Source organism: Schistocerca gregaria, chromosome 11 (assembly GCF_023897955.1).
Source record: "Schistocerca gregaria isolate iqSchGreg1 chromosome 11, iqSchGreg1.2, whole genome shotgun sequence".
Classification (NCBI taxonomy): Eukaryota; Metazoa; Arthropoda; class Insecta; order Orthoptera; family Acrididae; genus Schistocerca; species Schistocerca gregaria.
The window spans coordinates 108,027,735-108,052,249 of NC_064930.1; the positions used below are offsets into that span (position 1 = coordinate 108,027,735).

The 24,515-nt window shown below is 39.3% G+C and overlaps 1 protein-coding gene across 3 annotated transcripts in view; it reads left to right on the top strand.

Annotated features, from left to right (window-relative positions):
• Window positions 1-24,515, top strand: part of LOC126295356 (uncharacterized) — a 150,899-nt gene that overhangs the window by 16,377 nt on the left and 110,007 nt on the right. For all 3 annotated transcript variants that reach the window (XR_007552465.1, XM_049987827.1, XM_049987828.1), the window contains 2 exons: window positions 2,251-2,346; window positions 12,224-12,298. Coding sequence is in view for 2 of the 3 variants with exons in the window: in XM_049987827.1 (XP_049843784.1) it covers window positions 2,251-2,346; window positions 12,224-12,298 (171 nt within the window). In the remaining variant the exon portion in view is untranslated. The remainder of the gene's footprint in view (window positions 1-2,250; window positions 2,347-12,223; window positions 12,299-24,515) is intronic.

A 24,515-nucleotide genomic window follows, 5' to 3' on the forward strand; every position in this document is an offset into this window, starting at 1 on the left:
GAGGATGTCTACAGACGTTAAAGTAACCTCTGGTGTGCCACAGGGGAGTGTTATGGGACCATTGCTTTTCACAATATACATAAATGACCTTGTAGATAGTGTCGGAAGTTCCGTGCGGCTTTTCGCGGATGATGCTGTAGTATACAGAGAAGTTGCAGCTTTAGAAAATTGTAGCGAAATGCAGGAAGATCTGCAGCGGATAGGCACTTGGAGCAGGGAGTGGCAACTGACCCTTAACATAGACAAATGTAATGTATTGCGAATACATAGAAAGAAGGATCCTTTATTGTACGATTATATAATAGCGGCACCAACACTGGTACCAGTTACTTCTGTAAAATATCTCGGAGTATGCGTGCGGAACGATTTGAAGTGGAATGACCGTATAAAATTAATTTTTGGTAAAGCGGGTGCCAGGTTGAGATTCATTGGGAGAGTCCTTAGAAAATGTAGTCCATCAACAAAGGAGGTGGCTTACAAAACACTCGTTCGGCCTATACTCGAGTATTGCTCAGCAGTGTGGGATCCGTACCAGATTAGGTTGACAGAGGAGATAGGGAAGATCCAAAGAAGAGCGGCGCGTTTTGTCATAGGGTTATTTGGTAAGCGTGATAGCGTTATGGAGATGTTTAGCAAACTCGAGTGGCAGACTCTGCAAGAGAGGCGCTCTGCATCGCAGTTTAGCTTGCTCGCCAGGTTTCGAGAGGGTGCGTTTCTGGATGAGGTATCGAATGTAGTGCTTCCCCCTGCTTATACCTCCCGAGGAGATCACAAATGTAAAATTAGAGAGATTAGAGCGCGCATGGAGGCTTTCAGACAGTCGTTCTTCCCCGAGAACCGTACGCAACTGGAACAGAAAAGGGAGGTAATGACAGTGGCACGTAAAGTGCCCTCCGCCACACACTGTTGGGTGGCTTGTAGAGTATAAATGTAGATGTAGATGTAGAAGAAAAGGCCTGCATTGTGGAAAAACAGGAGTTGGGTGCTACACCGTGACAATGCTCCGGCTCATCGTGCCATCTCCATTGTTGAATTTTTGACCAAATTCAAAATTCCTGTGCTTCCACATCCGTCATATTTCCTTGTTTTGGCCCATGTAGACTACTTCTACCTATTTCCTAAACTGAAATTTTTACTGAAAGGGAAGTGAATTTGACTCGATTGAAGACATACGGGCAAATACAGAGTGTGCCCATAACACACTTTAGGAGCAAAAATTCCAGGAATGTTTCCAAAAGTGGAAATACTGTTGGAGTCGTGGTCAGTCAGAAGGGAACTATTTTGAAGGAGCGTGTAAGAACCACCATTGTACAATTAAAAGTCCATTCTTAAAACTTTCCGGTCACACCTCATATTTGAGGGGGACCACTTTGAATGGGACAAATTTGATGTTGTTGCGTGAATAAAAATTATTTAAGAAAAACAAAAATTCTCAATACTTCTTGGCCACGCCTCGTACTTAGAATAATGCAGTATATTGCTTGAATGTGTAGGAACGTGCACACTCAGAATTTAAGCATTAAGCCTCTCAGTGATTCACAGTACCTTTCTGTTAGCAGCTGTTACTGTAATTGGGTGAGCACGTCCTAAACAATTTTGTGTTCACCGGATGAACCTGTGTTGAAATATGCTGTTCATATTTGAATATTCTGTATATCCCCTATCATTCCTATCTGGTTAAGGTCCCTCACTGATGAGTAAAAGAACTATCTAAGTTAATTCCTATGTGGTTTGACTGAACATCCTGATAGTTCCTGAATGAGATTTTCACTCTGCAGCAAAGTGTGCGCTGATATGAAACTTCCTGGCGGATTAAAACTGTGTGCCGGACCGAGACTCGAACTCGGGATCTTTGCCTTTCGCGGACAAGTGCTTTACCCACGGAGCTACCCAAGCACGACTCACGCCCCTTCCTCACAACTTTACTTCTGCCAGTACCTTGTCTCCTAACTTCCAAACAGGAGAGCGTCTGTAAAGTTTGTGTCTCGGTCCAGCACACAGTTTTAATCTGCAAGGAAGTTTCATCCTGAGAGTTACTGCAAAATAATTTCTGCCTTCCTATTACAGTTGTTATGCGATTGTTCCACTTTAGATTGCTCTGTGTGTGTACTCTGACATTTATTGTATGTGACTGCTTTACACTTGTTCAAGGTGGTCAGTCTTACACGTTGTATAGTTGTGTTAGTGCAGCTGACTGGATGTAAGCAGTGATGGAGGATTGTGTTTAAAGTGTAACATTTTTTGTTCCAGATGTTTGAGGCGGTCGAGTGTAAGGTGGAGCCGATAGAGTGTAAGGTGGAGCCACGTGAAGAGAACACGGGATCTGACACAGTTCCTGAGCCACAGGTATTTTCCCGCTCATCACATAAATTTCTGTTGAGCTTTTGGTTGCTACCTGTCTCGTGTTGCCAAATGTTTGATTGGAAATATCTTGGTGGGTTTAACATCTTTGTGTCTTCTACTTATTTTGATATACGCTTTGAGTGTGTGAAGAACACTGATATCTTACTTTTTAAGAAACATACTACGTGTAATATTCCATAAAGATTGTTTGAGATATCCACAAAAACCTCCATGTTCCCATTGCAGTCACAGTAGTGTGGTAATAAAAATTGTGTTTTGTGGTAAATTAGGGTCATTTTCCACAGATAATTTGCAGGATGAATCATAATAGTGTGGAACGAGTCGTTTTACATCACATTACAAATTAATTTGTAATATGACAAGGAAAGCGTTTCTGAAGGAGAGAAATTTGTTAGCGTCAAGTATAGATTTAAGTGTCAAGAAGTTGTTTCTGAAAGTATTTGTATGGAGTGTAGCCATGTCCGGAAGCGAAACATGGACGATAAATAGTTTGGACAAGAAGAAAATAGAAGCTTTCGAAATGTGGTGATACAGAAGAATGCTGAAGATTAGATGGGTAGATCACATAACTAATGAGCAGGTATTGAATAGAATTGGGGAGAAGAGGAGTTTGTGGCACAACTTGACAAGAAGAAGGGACTGGTTGGTAGGACATGTTCTGAGGCATCAAGGGATCACCAATTTAGCATTGGAGGGTAAAAATTGTAGAGGGAGACCAAGAGATGAATACACTAAGCAGATTCTGAAGGATGTAGGTTGCAGTAGGTACTGGGAGATGAAGAAGCTTGCACAGGATAGAGTAGCATGGAGGGCTGCATCAAACTAGTCTCAGGACTGAAGACAACAACAACAACATGGCTACGTGCTGAGCATGTGTAAGTATTTTTTTAAACTGTAATTCTTCAGGCTTTCCCATCGATATGTTGACAAGTTGAATAATTGGGCCTCATAGTAAGTCACACCATCGAACTATTGTGCGAGAGCAATGTGAACGATCAAAGAAGCCCTGATTATTCAAATGACAATATTTATTGTTATCTCTGTATATAAAAGGCAGTGGACTGACTGACTTACTCGCTGTCTCATCACACCCAGCCTGAACCACTAACAATAGAAATTTGATATTTGCAGTGAGTGTTGATAATAAACTTTACATGTTGTTTAAGAAGGTATGTTCCAAAATTCCATCCCTAAGGGGTTGAAATAGGGGATGAAAGATTTTTTGAAAAATGTTGCTATTAAGGCAACATCAAAAGGAGACCTGCAAAAATTGGTATTTGATTGCTCAGTCAGAAATAAAGAAATACGTGTTTTAGTATTTTTGGAAATTTAACCCCTGTGGCAGTGAAACAGTGGGTGAAGGTTTACTTTTAAAAATACATCATTATCAAAAAACTACTAAATTATTTTCAAAGCTAAATCTATGATAATTTAAATTTGGCTATGCAGTTAGAAATAAAAAAGGCCTCACACTTAAAGAAAGTACACATTTCATTGTTTTCAGAAATCCAACCCCTAAGGGGGTGATGTAGGAGGTGAAATGTTTTGTGAAAATATTTCATTGTGGAAGCATTTTTTAAAGCTGAAACTTGGAGTACTGGTATGTGGGTGCTTGGTTAGAAATGATAAATTCCTCAATGAGATTTTCACTCTGCAGCAAAGTGTGCTCGGAGTGAAACTTCCTGGCAGATTAAAACTGTGCCGGGCCAAGACTCGAACTCGGGACCTTTGCCTTTCGCGGAAAAGTGCACTAGCTTCTGTGAAGTTAGGAAGGTAGGACACGAGGTAGTGTCAGAATTTAAGCTGTGAGGACAGGTCACAAGTCTCGCTTGGGTAGCACGGGTGGTAGAGCACTTGCCTTAGAAAGGTAAAGGTCCTGAATTCTTTCCTTGGTCCAGCACACAGTTTTAACATGTCAGGAAGTTTGATAAATTGCATGTCTTACTGTTTTTGGAAATTCAGTCCCTTTGGGGGTGAAACAGGGCCAGGCCAGACTGATTCATTGACTCATCACCATCCAGCCCAAAAGTGCTAAGAATATAAACTTGAAATTTCGAGAGGAATCATTTAAGGAAGTGAAGCAGGAGATGAACGATCATTTGAAAAATGTCGCTATTAAAGTAAGTTTCAAACTAGAATTACAAAGATTCGTATTTGGTTTCTTAGTCATAAATAAAAAAATTATGTGTTTCAGCATTTCTAGAAATTCACCCACTAAGATGGTAAAATAGTGGTTGAATGGTGTTTTGAAAATAAATTGTTATTAAAGAACTACTACAGCATTTTTAAAGCTACATCTATGAAAATTAGCATTTGACTTCTCGGTTAGAAATAAGAAATAATAAATTACATGTTTCTGTGTTTTTGGAAACTCAACCCTTAAGGGAGTGAAATAGGAGATCGAGAGCTTGTGAAATTATTTCATTATGAAAGCGTTTTGAAAGGTAAATCTATGAAAATTTATATTTGGAAGTTTTGAACATGGCTGCGTGGTCAGCGACCATTTACAAAGTATACAGCAATAGCAGACCTCAGTTGCTTGTGGATTGGTTACAACACCAGTGTCATCTCCAAAACGAACTAATTTTGCTTGTTGTTCATTAGATGGAATTGAGTTTACAAATGAACCTAAAATGGAATCTTTGCGAACATCATACATGATTCCTCACCAGTCAGAGGAACCTCTTCTCTTCCCCGATTACAATGGTTGACTTACTAAGTACAGTTTTCTACATTCTTTTGGTTGGATATTGCATTATTCATTGGTTGGCGGCTATGCCATCAATTCCACAAAACCTGAGTTTTGTTAGGAAGGTGTAGCAGTTTGTGAAGTTGATGCTACAGAATTATATAAAATTATTTTCCATTTTTCTCTACTTTACTTTCCATCTTCTTCTGCTTTATTTTTGTGATACTTTGAAAGGGTTATTTCATAATAAGTTATGTCATTTTGAGTACAATGATACTACTTGACACTATGCTGTATTCTCACTTGTCAGTCACCTACTCAAAAAAGTTAAGACACCCAACAAGTAAGCCATCCTGATTTTGCCAATTCAAATGGCTTGGCTATATCTATGAGCCAAAGGAATAGCTAAAATTGTTCTCTCCTACAAGGAAAGCTTTCGGAATTGAACAAATACATTTACACTACGATCCTGTGAGGGGTCATTCAAGGGTCTCTTATTGCACTGGTGATATTTGTTTGCAAACCTCTGCAGTTGTCCATTAGATACTACTGAGTATGGTGTGACAAACTTGACCTTTGCGTGCCACCACGTCAGTTGTTACCACCAGGTATGGTACAGTGTGTATGTGAAGTTGCATTTTGTGAAGTTATTTGTGTAGTGAAACATCAGATGGGTCGGTAATTGATAATCGACCCTGCTAGTGTATTGTGATTGTTTGAGACAAAGTTATGACAAGATCTTCGTAGTGCAAAAATATTGCCACCAGTTAGGAATGGATACTGTCATACCACCAACAGAAAATTGTGATGTTAGTGATGATAATGAAGAATACTTCACTACAAGTTGTAGTGATGCGACAATTTCAAGAAGAGGTTATGGAAGTAGTAAAATTGAGTTCTGACCTTCTGATAAGAATTGTAAAGTCCAAAATGTCATCAAAGTGTTTCGTGACAACACACTAGAGAATATATACTACGATTATTACGTGTTAGGTTTCAACACATGTGACAAGCTCGTGAATGTGTACCCTAAAATGAAGGATAAAAGCAATATTAAAATCTGACTTTGACTGTGTGACAAAGGAAAGAGAAGACAGTACTGTTTTCATAGGAAATCACATGCTCCAGTTTGATGTCATGAAGCAGGTGAAGATTTATGAAGCACGAAAATTTGGCTCTTCTGTTCATTGTTGGGATTTACAACATTGGGCATTGTATGTAGCCTGAAATCATGGGTGTACAAAATTTGCAACATCACAGGTATTTATTACTGATTTGAAAGAAGAGTTTAAGATAACATTATACCTTATAACTATGCCTCAAGCACAAAAAGATAAGGATGATGAAAAAGAGATGATTCAAAGACCTCAGACATTCGTTGCTGCAGTCAATGCACGTGTCACAGTAGAAAACATTGAAATGGATTCTGTACAAAACCGTGTTCAGAATCGGTTTGGCTATGAGTTTCCTTCCAAAAGAATGCAATCTGTGAAAGAGAAGAGAAACACCATCTTGATGTTGCAATCATTCAGCAGTGCAACACACAACTGCACAATCGATGTTGCTGTATCAGTGGATGGACGACTGACAGACAAACTCTTTATATGCTGTCAAGAACAAAACAGGAAGTTTTGACCCTTTGTGTCAACAGAAATAGAAAAATGGTGCCCTCTAAATGCCTACATAGATGCAAATGAAGACGACGAAAGAGTGTCTGAAGACTTTTTCTGTCAGTTTTGAATCGTGAAATAGTGCTACTGGAAGCCTTTGGAGGAAATGATATAGTTACAAAAATCGCTCCACATAGAAAAAGTGCTACCTGTTGACCTGTTATTTCTTCATGGGATATAAAGTATGTGCCAAGAGAGTGATAGACTTTCTTAAGCTACATTCCAGGAACATGCAACCAAAATTGCATGACAGATACATTTCATATTGCTTTGAGCATTTTACTGGAAATTCTCATTTGAATTTATAGTTAACACATCTGCATTGTTTGGCTTCCACAGTGATGTCAGCTGTATGTTTCTAGAGTTTTACAGAACACCACTACTCACCATGACATTTAGAGGTATGTAACAGGCCTGCAACCAAAATTTCATACAGATATGTTCATTTCAATGCAAATACTTGCCTCATCAGAGAATAATTCAGAGGATCTGAGAAGCCAGTAGGTTGTGTCATGTTGCCTGGTTTACAATGGAGTGAACACAAGTGACCGAGCATCGGTGAAACAGTATTCTCTCAGGTGCAGGTGGTAGTGAGTCCCGGCACTAGGGAGTGTGTTCAACTTAGTTTTGCAGCTGCTCAAACGTTTTTCACTGTTTGTTGCTGTCAGAAAATCCTCAAAGGCAATTCGTGCTATCACTTCGACCCTGCTGCCAAAGTGAAGAGAACAAATAACATTCACTTTATATTTAGCAGTCTGTTGTTACTTTCACATAAGCTGCCTCAGTTATCGAATACGAATTGTGGTGTTTGTGGGACTCAAATGACGGTTACACAATTTAACCACATAAATCTTAGAAGGTAGGTTAAGGAAAGGCAAACCTACATTTCTAGCATTTGTAGACGTAGAGAAAGCTTTTGACAGTGTTGACTGGAATATTGTCTTTCAAATTCTGAAGGTGGCGGGGGTAAAATACACGGAGCAAAAGGCTATTTACAATTTGTACAGGAACCAGATGGCAGTTATAAGAGTCAAAGGACATGAAAGGTAAGCAGTGGTTGTTTTGGAAGGGAGTGAGACAGGGTTGTAGCCTCTCCCCCATGTTATTCAATCTGTATATTGAGAAAGCAGTGAAGGAAACAAAAGAAAAACTCGGAGTAGATATCAAAATCAATGGAGAAGAAATAAAAACTTTGAGGTTCGCCGATGACATTGTAATTCTGTCAGAGACAGCAAAGGACTTGGATGAGCAGTTGAACGGAAAGGACAGTGTCTTGAAAAGAGGATATAAGATGAACATCAACAAAAGCAAAACGAGGATAATGGAATGTAATCGCATTAAGTCAGGTGATGCTGAGGGAATTAGATTAGGAAATGGACACTTAAAGTAGTAAAGGAGTTTTGCTATTTGGGGAGCAAAATAACTGATGGTCGAAGTAAAGATGATATAAAATGTAGACTGGCAATGGCAAGGAAAGTGTTTCTGAAGAAAGTTTCCAACCAATTTCTCATACACAAACAGCAGTTGACCGGCGTTGCCTGGTGAAACGTTGTTGTGATGCCTCGTGTAAGGAGGAGAAATGCGTACCATCACGTTTTTGACTTTGATGAAGGTCGGATTGTAGCCTATCGCAATTGCAGTTTATCATATCACGACATTGCTGCTCGCGTTGGTAGAGATCCATTGACTGTTAGCAGACTATGGAATCGGTGGGTTCAGGAGACTAATACGGAATGCCGTTCTGGATCCCAATGGCCTCGTATCACTAGCAGTCGAGATGACAGGCATCTTATCCGCACGGCTGTAACGGATTGTGCAGCCACGTCTCGATCCCTGAGTCAACAGATGGGGACGTTTGCAAGACAACAACCATCTGCACAAACAGTTCGATAATGTTTTGCAGCAGCACGGACTTTCAGCTCGGAGACCGTGGCTGTGGTTACCCTTGACGCTGCATCACAGACACGAGCGTCTGTGATAGTGTACTCGACGATGAACCTGGGTGCAAGAATGGCAAAATGTCTTTTTTATTTTTTTATTTTTTTTTTGTTTTGTTTTTTGATGAATCCAGGTTTTGTTTACAGCATCACGATGGTCGCATCCGTGTGTGGCAACATCGCGGTGAACGCACATGGGAAGCACGTATTCCTCATCGCCATACTGGCGTATCACCCGGCATGATGGTACAGGGTGCCATTGGTGACACGTCTCAGTAACCTCTTGTTCGCATTGACATAACTTTGAACAGTGGACATCACATTTCAGACGTGTTACGACCTGTGGCTCTACCCTTCGTTCGATCCCTGCAAAACCCTACATTTCGGCAGGATCATGCACGACTGCATGTTGCAGATCCTGTACGGGCCTTTCTGGATACAGAAAATGTTCGACTGCTGCCCTGTCCAGCACATTCTCCAGATCTCTCACCAACTGAAAATGTCTGGTCAATGGTGGCCAACGTTATTACGGCCTGAGGTGGTTGTTCTGGATACTGATTTCTCAGAATCTATGCACCTAAATTGCAGGAAAATGTAATCGCATGTCAGTTCTAGTATAATATATATTTCCAATGAATACACGTTTATCATCTGCATTTCTTTTTGGTGTAGCAATTTTAATGGCCAGTAGTGTACATCACGAACAGCAATAGTCCCAACACACTTCCCTGAGGCACACCTGAAGTTACTTCTACATCTGACGATGACTCTCCATCCGAGATAACATGCTGTGTGTTCCCTGCCAAAAAGTCCTCGATCCAGTCAAAAATTTCACTTGCTACCCCATAGGATTGTACTTTTCATGACAAGTGTAGGTGTGGTATTGAGTCAAATGCTTTTTGGAATTCAAGAAATTCTGCATCTACCTGGCTGCTTTGATCAAAAGATTTTAGTATGTTATATGAGAAAAGTGCAAGTTGGATTTCACCTGACCAATGTTTTTGGAGTTTTGGTGGTAAACAACATGTTGTCACAGACTGTCCTTTACGGAACTCTGTCTGCCACACATAAGGTCTCTGCAGATGCAATATCTGATGTAAACTTTAGATATCCACCTACAACCAGTTTCGTGCAGAACTTTCATATCTGTTACAGTCTTAAACTTAGAATATTTATTCTGTTTATAAAAATGATCTCTTTTTTTTTAATGTGTAATCCATACAAATGTTTTCTTAAATGTGTTCTTTTCACATGGATAATATTGTCTTTTTGAGGTAATCTAGGACCTTTCTAATCAGGAATGAATGAAGTTTATTTTATCTGTACTTTATGTATATTATATTACCATTAACAGTCTACACACTGATGTAGATCTAGGTCCCAGGTGCCACACCCCGCTGGGCCCTCATTTACGAGTAATTGATAAAAGAATGAAACTTCCTGGCAGATTAAAACTGTGTGCCCGACCGAGACTCGAACTCGGGACCTTTGCCTTTTGCGGGCAAGTGCTCTACCGTCTGAGCTACCGAAACACGACTCACGCCCGGTCTCACAGCTTCGGTAGGTCAGATAGTAGAACACTTGCTCGCATAAGGCAAAGGTCCCGAGTTCGAGTCTCGGTCTGGCACACAGTTTTAATTTGCCAAGAAGTTTCATATCAGCGCACACTGCGATGCAAAGTGAAAATCTCATTCTGATGAAATAGCATTTAAGAAATTGTATTGTGTCAGTTGGTTGCACAGTGTAATGGAGAGGGTAAGGATTTCCCATGCTGGAGGTTGCAGGTTCGAACCTCTTGACATGCATATAATTTTTTTTTTAAATGTTTTTTCAAAAATACTTTGATTGTAATTATTATTCAGTTACTTGATTTAAGTGTAATGTTTTATTAGTATTCCTTCGTAACATAATTTTAATGGTAATATCCACTTTTTTTATTTGCCCCTGTTTTCTTTCCTAACATTGTTTTTCCACTTGAAATCTTTTTTCATGTGTTTTTGATTAATTGTATTTGTTAATTTTGCTTTAATTTATTCTGTTTTATCATCTTATTTTTATTTTGTCCAGGTTATTGCATTCATTGGACATATTCATCATTTTGCTTGAATTTCGTTTTATTTATAAATCCCTGTTTTATTTAAATCTTCATAAATGTTATTTTGTGCATAGTGCAATAGGAATTTAAGCTCTGTTTTAAATGTTTGTGTGACAATTACTGTGCAAAAATGCTGCACATTGTGTAATAAAAAATATATCTTTCATACCATTCCACAGTTAGTATAAATAGATTATTTCCTTTTTAATTTATAGACTGGAATTTTGAAATAATCGAATGTTATAATAGATGAATATGGGGTGTAAATAAAGTCCAGGAACACTTTCAATCATTCACTGCACAAGAACCAAACACTGTACAGGCATCACACATATGTCACTTTGAAGAGAAACCCTGAAAGTTTTCTTCCACGTATACTGCCCCAGTGTCAGTTGTTAATTTGCCAATACTCGGCGTTAGTCACAAACGTGGTGAGTTAAGGTGCGGGGTGAGCTTTCTGTGTGTTGGAGTTCAATAAAAACAAGTATGCTACAGCTGTTCAACAGATATTCAGAATAAAGTATGGTAAGAAGCCACCAACAAGGAAGGCCATTTACCACTGGCACAACAAATTCGCTACGACTGGTTGCTTGTGCTTGGTAAAGAGAAGCGGACGTGAAGCCGTGTTTGCGACTATCGCTGACTAGCGGCAGATTACCAAAGTACACTGTGGCCGTATACGTGGAGAAAACTTTCAGGGTTTCACTTCAAAATGCAATATGTATGACATCTGTACAATGTTTAGTTCTTGTGCAATAAATAATTGAAGATGTTCCAGGACTTCACATTCACAAAAATTGAGAGTGGAAAAAAAAATGAAGGAAATGAAAAGTTCATGTGGTGATTAAACTGATGTGACAAAGGAATATAAATAAAAATTACAATTAAACAAATTCATTTAATAAAAATCATTACCAAAGTCATTTTGATAGAGATTTAACAACGAAAAAAATTAATGCACCTGAAAATATGCGAACCCACAACCTCCTGCTTGTCAAGCCCTTGCCCTATCCGTTACGCCACACAACCACTCTGTGTAATACAAATTTTTTGATATTATTGAGCATAATGCAAAATTCCATTTTTTTTCTTTCTTTCTTTCTTTTTTTTTTTTCCCCCCCCAATTGCCTGCCGATAGGGGCCCACCACGGTGAATAGCTGCCTACATAACCATATAAACTATTTCAGAAAGTCAATCCCACACTTGGGGACCTCTTCTTGTTGCCATACAAAATAAGTAATAAAATACGTTAACTGTATTTTTTGAGGTGATTGTTTAAACTTTATACTAACTCTCGTACGTGTGTTAGACCAGTACACGCCATTACATACCGTGTCTTAGAGGTGATTATAGACTGAATATATTGTTGAATCGTATACGTATTGAATTGGAGAATTCTCCATATGTAGGCAGTGTATGGTGTACTGCTGGAGAATGAGAATTAAAGTGTAATATTTTTTGTTCCAGATGTTCGAGGCAGTTCAGTGTAAGGCGGAGCCACATGAAGACAATACAGAATCTGACACAGTTCTTGAGCCAGAGGTATTTTCCTGCTCATTGCTTACATTGCCTTTGTCCTCGGATGTGCACTTCCAATCAAAAGTGTCCGCACACCCACTAGTGGAAATTAATTTGCAGTGTGTCCACAGAACCAGAGAATGTGGTAAAGTTAGATACTGGAGCCTGGAGAGGAATATGCATTCTGACCCATCTTAAAGGTGTTCCGTTGCATTCCGGTCAGAACCCTGGGCAGACTAATCCTTTTCAGGAATGTCATTGTCTGCAGATCATTGCTTCATTGAAGCCCCCTTATGACGAGGTACTTTGTTGTGCCGATATTATCGATTGTCGTCTCTAAACTGTTCCTCTACCGTATTGAGTACATACTGCTGTAAAATGTTTTCACATCCTTGCTGAGGTAGCATTTTCTTAGGCTCGTTAACGGGACAGTACCCGATAAACCGTCAGTACACAGACTGTGCTGTCGACGTCGAGTGTTCTGCTGAAAACTCGGAAACAATAAGACTTTCGCAGAGGGTACATGTGTTCGACATGGTGTACAAGATCACAGGGCGTGTCGGCCGCAGTTGTCTGCTGTGTATTGTTTGCACATCATACTGTTTACAAAATGGACGGGTGTAAAATTTCTCTGTTATCTCTATTAAAATGCAGATTTGCTCGCATGTCAGTTTGCTAGTTATATTGTTCTGTCTGTAATATACATAAATAAAAATTGCAATATCTATGGGCATGTTATAAGGAAAAAAGAAAAGTATCGTGTTCAGTCATAAGGGCACCGGCTTACAGATGTTCCATTACAAATAGTGGGATATAAATTCTTACTTGACCTCTGTTCCTATTGAGCAGCAAAATCTTTACAACATGTGAAATAACAAACATAAAATAATAAAACTGTGCAAAATATCTTACTGCAGGTAGTGCAAGCTGTTTTTTAGATTAAGCCAATCGAACAAATTCACTTCTCAGAAAGATTGCACTTAACATTTACTTACCATTGAATATTACAGAATATACTTAGTAATCTAATAAGAAAGTTTCAGAAACTATTAGAATACATGAAGGCTAGTGATAGAAATATTTGAATTTAGTGAGGGGCAAACCAGTAACACGAGAACTGTAACCTTATCGTACAGCGATGCTGCTAATTTCGCTACACTGACTACAACTGTTGGATGACCGTACTTTGCATCTTCCATTGCAGAAAGCTTTAATTGTAGATATGTTATTAAATGACATTTAATTATAGCAATTTGTATCAACAACATTGCGTTTCTTGTGGATCCTCAGCATGCCATTGCCTTGAAATGGCACACTTCCGTAACACACGTTACAATAATTGTTTAACCTATAATGTTACTTAAAAACCGTCTTGATTGCAATTTTTTTTTTTTTTTTTTTTTTTTTTTTTAAATTCATATGACCGGTTTCGGTTCATTCAGAACCATCTTCAGATCTGATATTTCAGTTACAGGAGTAACCCGTCCAAATCCAGCAGTTTTCACATGCTACGTCACATTATAAAATCACTGATTGCTGTTGTCCCATAAGACATTATGTCTGTTTTTGCAAAAAATTGTTTAACCACCTATCTGACATTTCCTGACGATTTCATTACAACAAATCGTACAATTAACTACGAGTTTGTAGGAGACCCTCAATTTTCTGATGCTTAGAAACAGCATATATATGTATGGGCTTCAGCTGAAAGCCAATATGGTGTCTCAAGAGTCCGTAATAAAGAGAGATGGTGTGAATGTGACATAGATGGTGTACTTTCCTCTCAATGGTGGGCATTCAGAATATCTGTTTTGTCAGATCTTGCTGTGCTCGTTTGGAAAGACTTCCCGACATATTTTTCCACTTAACGATGTCAGAAACTCGACATGCTTGACGTTCGAATGCGCAATCCTTGTGCTGACGGCTTAACCACGAGTAACATCCCTGTATCGCAACTCTACCACAGTCCCACTTCACTGCCGGTAATAAACACGATGACAGGTAACATTCTCCAACTGTTGACCAAACCGAAACCCTTCCTTCGGATTGCCACAGGTATAGCATGATTCTTCACTCCAAATCACTCATTTTCAGTCATCCACTGTGCAGTGGCATCAGTCTTTACACCATCTCAAGCGGCAGTTGCCACTGACTTAGAGCAATATGTAATATATGAGGAGCTGTTATTTCATTCTAACCCATTCTTTGTCACTCCCTATCTACAGTCATTGTCCTTGCTGACTGTTAGTAGCAATTTGGAACTCATTAAGGATTCTTGATGATTGGTGCTGCAATGACATATATGTCTTCAAAGGACATAAGTTTCCTCTGTCATTGCTTAAAACATTTATTGATTATAACGACAGCTGTTTTGGAAGATTTCCATTTTCAAGAATGTTGGAATACAAAGTTGGAGAATTACAACATGCTATAATTCTGTGGGAAGTTTACACCTAATTTTTTATAAGTCGAGAATTTCTTGAGTTATTGAGTTATAACTGAAACTGCAGTCATAATTTTCATTATCACAAATTATGCAAACAACTATGTTATAACTTACCAAACGAAAGCGCTACCAGGTTGATAGACACACAAACATACACACAGAATTCAAACTTTCGCAACCAACGGTTGCTTCATCAGGAAGGAGGGAAGGAGAGGGAAAGACTAAAGGATGTGGGTTTTAAGGGAGAGGGTAAGGAGTCATTCCAATCCCGGAAGCGGTAAGACTTACCACAGGGGGAAAAAAGGACAGGTATACAGTTGCCCCCCCCCCCCCCCCCCCCCCCCCACACACACACACACTGATGAAGCAACCATTGGTTGTGAAAGCTTGAATTTTGTGTGTGTTTGTTTGTGTGTGTATCACCCTGCCAGCGCTTTCGTTTGGTAAGTCACATCATCTTTGTTTTTAGATATATTTTTCCCACGTGGAATGTTTCCCTCTATTATATTCGTATCAACTCTGTTGTAATTAATTTTTATACTTCTAAATTATGTGAGTAAGAGGAATACTTAAGTCTGCATTGTTCTGACACATACGCTAAGTGATCAAAAGTATCCAGACAGTTGGCTGAAAATGACTTAAAAGTTCGTTGCGCCCTCCTTCAGTAATGCTGGAATTCAGTATGGTGGTGGGCCACCCTTACCCATCCACTCAATCTGGTACCGGAAGATTTCTTGGGGAGCGGCAGCCCATTCTTCACGGAGTGCTGCCCTGAGGAGACGTATCGATGTCGGTCAGTGAGGCCTGGCACAAATTTGGCCTTCCAAAAAATCCCAAAGGTGTTCTATAGGATTCAGGTCAGGACTCTGTGCAGGCCAGTTCATTACAGGGATGTTATTGTCAACTGCGCCACAGTCCGTGCATTACGAACAGGTGCTTGATTGTGTTGAAAGGTGCAATTGCCATCCCTGACTTCCTCTTCAACAATGGAAAGCAAGAAGGTGTTTAAAACGTGAATGTAGGCCTGTGCTGTGATAGTGCCATGCGAAACAACAAGAGGTGCAAGCTCCCTCCATGAAAAACACGACCACACCATAACACCACAGCCTTCGAATTTTACTGTTGGCTCTACACACGCTGGCAGATGACTTTCACCGGGCATTCGCCATACCCACACCCTGTCATCGGATTTCCACATTGTGTACCGTGATTCGTCACTCCACACAATGTTTTTCCACTGTTCAATCATCCAATGCTTACACTCCCTACACCAAGTGGGGCGTCATTTGGCATTTACCGGCGTGATGTGTGGCTTATGAGCAGCCGCTCGACTATGAAGTCCAAGTTTTCTCGCCTCCCACCTAACTGTCCAAACTATTTACCCATCTAATCTTCAGCATTCTTCTGTAGCACCACATTTCGAAAGCTTCTATTCTCTTCTTGTCTAAACTATTTATCGTCCATGTTTCACTTCCATACATGGCTACACTCCATACAAATACTTCCAGAAACGACTTCCTGACACTTAAATCTATACTCGATGTTAATAAATTTCTCTTCTTCAGAAACGCTTTCCTTGCCATTGCCAGTGTACATTTTATATCTTCTCTACTTCGACCATCATCAGTTATTTTTCTCCCCAAATAGCAAAACTCCTTCACTACTTTAAGTGTCTCATTCCCTAATCTAATTCTGTCAGCATCACCCGACTTAATTCAACCACATTAAATTATCCTTGTTTTGCTTTTGTTGATGTTCATCTTACATCCTCCGTTCAAGACATTGTCCATTCCGTTCAACTGCTCTTCCAAGTTCTTTGCTGTCTCTGATAGAATTACAATGTCATTCTCGAACCTCAAAGTTTTAATTTCTTCTCCATGGATTTTAATACCTAATCCGAATTTTTCTTTTGTTTCCTTAACTGCTTGCTCAATATACAGATTGAATAGCGTCGGGGAGAGGCTACAACCTTGTGTCACTCCCTTCCCAACCACTGCTTCCCTTCCATGCCCCTCGACTCTTTCAACTGCCATCTGGTTTCTGTACAAATTGTAAATAGCCTTTCGCTCCCTGTATTTTACCCCTGCCACCTTTAGAATTTAAAAGAGAGTATTCCAATCAACATTGTCAAAAGCTTTCTCTAAGTCTACAAACGCTAGAAATGTAGGTTTGCCTTTCCTCAATCTTTCTTCTAAGGTAAGTCGTAAGGTCAGTATTGCCTCACGTATTCCAACATTTCTAGAGCACATAACTAATGATGAAGTATTGAATAGAATTGGGGAGAAGAGGAGTTTGTGGCACAACTTGACAAGAAGAAGGGACCAGTTGGTAGGACATGCCCTGAGGCATCAAGGGACCACAAATTTAGCATTGGAGGGCAGCTTGGAGGGTAAAAATCATAGAGGGAGACAAAGAGATGAATCCATTAAGCAGATTCAGAAGGATGTAGGTTGCAGTAGATACTGGGAGATGAAGAAGCTTGCACAGGATAGAGTAGCATGGAGAGCTGCATCAAACTAGTCTCAGGACTGAAGACAACAACAACAAAAACAACAACAACAACACCTAACTGTCATAGTATTTGCAGTGGATCCTGAGGCAGTTTGGAATTCCTGTGTGACAGATAGATGTCTGTCTATTACACATTACGACCCTCTTCAACTGTCGGCAGTCTCTTTCAGTCAATAGACGAGGTCGGCCTGTACACTTTCATTCTGTATGTGTCCCTTACTGTTTCCACTTCACTAACACATCAGAAACAGTGACCTAGGGATGTTTAGGAGTGTGGAGATCTCGCGTACAAACGTGTGACACAAGTGACAGCCAATCACCTGACCACGTTCGAAGTCCGTGAGTTCCGTGAAGCGCCCCATTCTGCTCTCACGATGTCTAATGACTAGTGAGATCACTGATATGGAGTACCTGGCAGTAGGTGGAAGCACAATGCACCTAGTATGGAAAACTTATGTTTTTGGTGGTGTCCAGATTCTTGTGATCACATAGTGTATGTACATCTGGTGTGACTGTATCTGGTGACTGTTCTCATTATATATCTTGTAAAATCCTAAAATATCTATATAAAACAGAACAAAATTGATATGAAATCGGTATTTCAGAATTCATGTGAAATATAACGTGCGCAGTCACCAGATACAGTCACACCAGATGATATATACAGGGTGTCCCAGCTATCTTGTCCACCCAAAATATCTCTGGAACAATAACAGCTATTGGAAAATGACTTTCGCCAATATCAATGTAGGGCTGGGGCCCATGAATGTACATATTTGGAAACATTCTAAAACGAAAGCATATGTGTTTTTTAACACGAACTTATGTTTTTTTAAATGGACCTCCTATATTTTTTCTTCAGCAAACCATAGCATGACAAAGCACATACACAATGGCGTTGATTGCTTCACAATATTCCCATTACATCCTGAGATATTGAGACGCGAAGTTGACGCTTGAAACACCCGACATGCGCTTCTAGCGCACGTCCTGAGGCTCAGGCGTGAACCCCATGCTGCCCGTAATCGCGATGTGATTGACATGTGTAATATAGGTCCATTTGAAAAAACATAAGTTTGTGTTAAAAACACACATGCTATCATTTTAGAATGTTTCCAAATATGTACATTCATGGGCCGCAGCCCTACATTGATACCGGTAAAAGTCATTTTCCAATAGCAGTTATTGTTCCAGAGATATTTTGGGTGGACAAGATAGATGGGGCACCCAGTATACGCCAGGACAACATAGACGTAAGTCTCCCTCTTACTTACATAATTTAGAAGCATAATATTTAATTACAAGATAGTTGTGTATTTAATTCATGATAATGAAAATTGTGATTGCACTTTCAGTTATAACTCCATAACTCAAGAAATTCTTCTCTTATAAAAAATTAGGTCCAAAATTCCCACAGAACTATAGCATGTTGTAATTGTCAAACTTTGTATACACAGTAACTTGTAAATGGAAATCTTCTGGAAAGGCTGTTGCAATAAACAATAAATGTTTTAAGCAGTGATACTGTAACCTTACTTACATTAATGATTCCTTTTGTTGATTTCATGCAATTTTTTACAACCATTCTCTGCAATCCTCCGTGGTCCCAGCTCGTCTGTACATGAGGTCTTCCCAGACTTTGTTTTGCTGTATGTTGTTGCTCTGCATTTCCATTTCACAATCACATCACCAACAGTTAACTTGGACTGCTTTAGGAGATTTGAAATTTCCTTCGTGAATTTGTTACTAGGGTGAAACTAATGACTTCACCGTGTTCAAAGTTACTGAACTCTCGTGCGTGATCATTTCCTCTAGTAACAATTCTCTACTGACAACACTATACTCCCCAATTCCTCCTATCTGCCTCTTTTGATAGCAGATGGTAAGTGCCACATTACATAGGATCATCTCGATACCTTTGATCAGATAATGTAAACGTTGCTGAATTTTTGTTTGAGAACGGATGCGAGATTTAAACAATTTATGGTGTCACTATTGTAGTTGTGACGTCCGTTTGGGATTCGTTTCGTCACATACAAAGGAAATTACAAATATATTTTATATATTTTTTATTTATCAGCATGATTCTTTCTTGCAGGGATATTGTCTTTTCTTATCAATTTTATTTACGTGTATAAGTAAATATGAAACAGGCTCTTGAAGGGCCTCAGTTATTCATGTACCAACTTTAGATTTTGAATGTGATGACTAAAATATAGTTGCCGTTAACTGAATTGAATGTAATTTTGTTAATTTCTATTTATTGATTGCAAAGCAAGGCTTGAGAGAACTTCGATTGTTGCCGTGGAGCGGCCAAGATAAAACTTACTAAACTCGTGGTATCTGTATAGTTTAAAAACGTGAACTTTAACATAAATTAATTATCTGTTGCAATTTAAAAAGTTTCTTATAACAAAATCTCTCGCATTTACAGTTACTGTTAACACTGAAAAATAAATTAATACTTCGGTGCGTAGTGGCTGACCAGAGGCTGCATAGGAAGATGAGCTTCTCGCAGCAGAAATTACTGAAAAAATGCTTATTAAAAATATTTAGCCACTGCGAGCATTTGTGGTGAAAACTATTACAAAGAAATTCATTTTGTAATAATAAAAAGAAGTTTATTTTAGCAATAAATACTAATAACTTGCATAAAATATGTGTAGCCGCTCAATGGCTGCCTTCCGTATAGCGAAACAAAACAGTGTGTGTACCTTTTACACTAATTATATTCATAAAATACGTAAACTACGATTTACAATCACTAAAAATGTCAAGATTTATGTGACGTACTGTCACACAGTGCTTTCTTAGGTAGGGATGAACTCTGTCACTTTCATTTCATGAAATGTGCTGAGTGTGTGTAACTTGCTAATGTGGTGCCTCATCAGTCTTGTAGAATGTTAGCCTTAATCAGGATGGCGATTCTTCCGGTAAACCTGGAATTGGGAGAAAATTCAGCCAAATCTCTGTGAGTTCCAAGAATTTCTAAAAATCCCCAGTCATCCTGTGTTTTTAACCTAGCACTGAAATTTAAATTTCAAATTGTGTTAATTATATTAATATTATTCCATATAAATTATTGATATTTTAAAAACTGTGGTTGAACTACTGCTTACTGCTAGTATGAGGAGCATTTGGGAAATTCTTGCAAAGTCCAAGAGGTGGCACCACCGGCGCGTATCGAGGTCATGTTTAGTTAGTAGCATCTTTGCAAAGTATGCACACCGAGTTTCAGCCATATTGGTCTATTTCTTTGTGTTTGGCATTCGTGTGAATCGAGGAAGTCTAGTGATTCGTCAAAACATGGACGAAAAAGAATTTCGTGTGGTGATTAAACATTACTTTATGAAAGGTAAAACGCCTCAGGAGACTAAAGAGAAGCTTGATAAACATTACACTGACTCTGCACCTTTGATTAGAACAGTTTATAAGTGGTTGCAAAAGTTTTGGAGTGACCATATGGGCACAATTGATGCTGAACGTTCTGGATGCCCTGTGGAGGTTACGACTCCAGAAATCAGTTTAAAATCGATGATATGGTGATGAATGACAGAAGAGTTAAAGGTGCTTGAGATTGTAGAGGTACATGATATATTGCATAAACATTTGGACACGAGAAAGCTATCTGCAAGATGGGTTCCGCGATTGCTCACGCTTGACCAAAAACGGAATCGTGTGAAGTGTTGCAAGGATGGTTTGCAGCTGTTCAGGAAGAATCTGCAGGACTTTAAGCATCGTTTCGTTACTGTGGATGAAACATGGATACATTACTATACACCTGAGAACCAAAGAACAATCTAAACAATGGGTTACCGAGGGAGAATCTGCACCCAAAAAGGTGAAGACCATTCCTTCAGCCGGAAATGTTACGGTGAGTGTCTTTTGGGGGTTCGCAACAGATAATCCTCATCGACTATCTGGAAAAGAGTAAAACTATTACAGTTGCATGTTTTTCATTGTTATTGGACCGTTTGAAAACCGATCTGCAAGAAAAAAGCCGACAGTTGGACTGCAAAAAATTCCTTTTCCACCAAAACAATGCACCAGCACACATCTCAGCAGTTGTGGTCGCAAAATTAATGAAAATAGGATTCCAACTCGTTTCACATCCCTCCTGTTCTCCAGGCTTGGCTCCCTCGGACTACTATTTGGTCCCCAATTTGAAGAAATGGCTGGCGGGACAAAGATTTTATGCAAACGAGGTGGTGATTGCGGCAACTAATAGCTATTTTGCAGATTTGGACAATTCCTATTATTCGGAAAGGTTCAACAAATTAGAACAGCATTGGACGAAGTTTATAAGTCTAAAAGGAGACTGTGTCGAAAAATGAAAAGGGTTTACCCCAAACATGTAAGTAGTTTTTATTTTTGCACGGACTTTTCAAACACCTCTCGTATGTCTCAGCCAAAATAAAAGAAAAGTCAATATTGTGTGATACCACTCCCCCGCCCCTCACCACCAATTTATCAGGACCTTCTCATTACCCAATCTTCCTCCCAACAACTAAAATTCTCAGTGATCTTTTCTTTTCTTTTCTTTTTTTTTCACCCCCAAATTTGATTATCCACCCTGTTAAATCCTTCCTGTCATCATCAATGATAGTGGACTGTTATCAAATATGTATCAAATATGTATATCTTGGCAGTGATCAAGAATTTCCAGAAAGTTTACAACCAGCAATGATTAACAAACTAACTGTAGAATGAAATTTTTCATTCTGCAGCAGATTGTGTGCACTGATATGAATCTTCCTGATAGGTTAAAACTCTGTGCCTGACCTAAATGCAAACTCGGGACTTCTGCCTTTTGCAGGCAAGAATCCTACCGACCGAGCCATCCAAACGTGACTCGTGACCCACCCTCAGAGCTCTACTTCTGCCCTCGCTCATTTTGTACTTTCCAGACTTCATTCTGGGAACAACCCTCATGCTGTGGCCAAGCCACATCTCCAAAATATCCTTTCTTCCAGATGTACTAGCCCCGCAAGTTTCACAGGAGAGCTTCTGTGAAGTTTGGAAAGTAGGAGACGAGGAACTGGCGGAAGTAAAGTTGCGAGGACAGGTCGTGAATTGTGCTCGGGTAGCTCAGTCAGTAGAGTACTTGCCCTAAAATGGCAAAGGTCCCGAATTTGAGTCTCGGTTCACCAGACCGTTTTAATCTGCCAGGAAGTTTGACTAGTTGTGCATGTTTAAGATTTCCTACAAACTCTTCCAGACCGACACAGAGTAACTTACATACATGTTCATCTTTTCACTACCATACGTGGTAACTGAATAAAGCATATCACACAGCATCTGAAGTAACTGAATACTTGCCCGCCACTGACTTACTAAGTTTACATTGTTGTTGTTGTGGTCTTCAGTCCTGAGACTGGTTTGATGCAGCTCTCCATGCTTCTCTATCCTGCGCAAGCTTCTTCATCTCCCAGTATCTACCGCAACCTACATCCTTCTGAATCTACTTAATGCATTCATCTATTGGTCTTCCTCTATGATTTTTACCCTCGACACTACCCTCCAATACTAAATTGGTGATTCCCTGATGCCTCAGAGCATGTCCTACCAACCGATCCCTTCTTCTAGTTAAGTTGTGCCACAAACTCCTCTTCTCCCCAATCCTATTCAATACCTCCTCATTAGTTATGTGATCCACCCATCTAATCTTCAGCATTCTTCTGTAGCACCACATTTCGAAAGCTTCTATTCTCTTCTTGTCCAAACTATTTATCATCCATGTTTCACTTCCATACATGGCTCCACTCTATACAAATACTTTCAGAAACGGATTCCTGACACTTAAATCTATACTCAATGTTAACAAATTTCTCTTCTTCAGAAACGCTTTCCTTACCATTACCAGTCTACATTTTATATCCTCTCTACTTCGACCATCATCAGTTATTTTGCTCCCCAAATACCAAAACACCTTTACTACTTTAACTGCCTCATTTCCTAATCTAATTCCCTCAACATCACCCGAATTAATTCGACTACATTCCATTATACTCAATTTGCTTTTGTTGATGTTCATCTTATATCCTCCTTTCAAGACACTGTCCATTCCGTTCAACTCCTCTGCCAAGTCCTTTGCTGTCTCTAACAGAATTACAATGTCATCGGTGAACCTCAAAGTTTTAATTTCTTCTCCATGGATTTTAATATCTACTCCGAATTTTTCTTTTGTTTCCTTTACTGCTTGCTCAATGTACAGATTGAATAACATTGGGGAGAGGCTACAATCCTGTGTCACTCCCTTTCCAACCACTGCTTCCCTTTCATGCCCCTCAACTGCCATCTGGTTTCTGTACAAATTGTAAATAGCCTTTCGCTCCCTGTATTTTACCCCTGCCACCTTCAGAATTTGAAAGAGACTATTCCAGTCAACATTGTCAAAAGCTTTAACTAAGATTACTCAAAATTACAAATTGATAAAATACTAAAGCCTAGTTTACACGACGACATCGGGTTGCGCCACTCGTTGCGTGGAATGAGTTGCACGCAAATGGTTTCATATTTGACTGTAGATGCGTGCCACCAGTATACACTTCAGTTTCGTCGTTTTGTGGGTCCCCGAGTCGTGTCTGCACTTCACACGAGTTGTGATGGAGTTAACCCTTTTTAGGGGAAGTGGTTCTGTTTGAAACCACCTACAATTTTCTCATTTTGTGGCAAAAGGGCAGTGGCTACATTTGAGGACACCATTCAGCAGCCTAGTTGGTGCTGCCATCTAGCGGCTGTCACTGGAACCGCTTCCAAATCTGTATATATTAGCAGGTAGTGAGACGAGTTGGATAGCCATTTTTGTACGCTGCACGTGAACGTCTTTGTTCTGAAATTGTGACTGTATTCTTCTGTATTAGGTAACTTTTACGCATTTATTAAAGGCAGAATACTGTTCTGTTTACATTAATACTATATGTACTGTAATAATAACTAAAATAATGCATTTATTTCTGTGAATGTTGTGGTGGTTCCATTTGAAACCACCTTCTATGTGTTCAGTTTATGTATATTTCATTTAATTTTTACATTTTTTTTTGTCTCACTGTATGAAAATTAATACAATATAAACAAGGGAAAATTAAAAATTATTTTTTTTTTTTTTATTTTGCCCCTGAAAGGGTTAAAGATTGTTGTGTGGAATTGCTGCATAAGAAAAAAAAAATGAGAAACATGTTTCGATTTGTGACTAGACGAACAGATGTCAGCTCAGTTGCTCAGCTTCCTTGCTGAAATAATTTATAATGGAAGACCCGAGAAGTTCTTTTAATTATCTCAGAA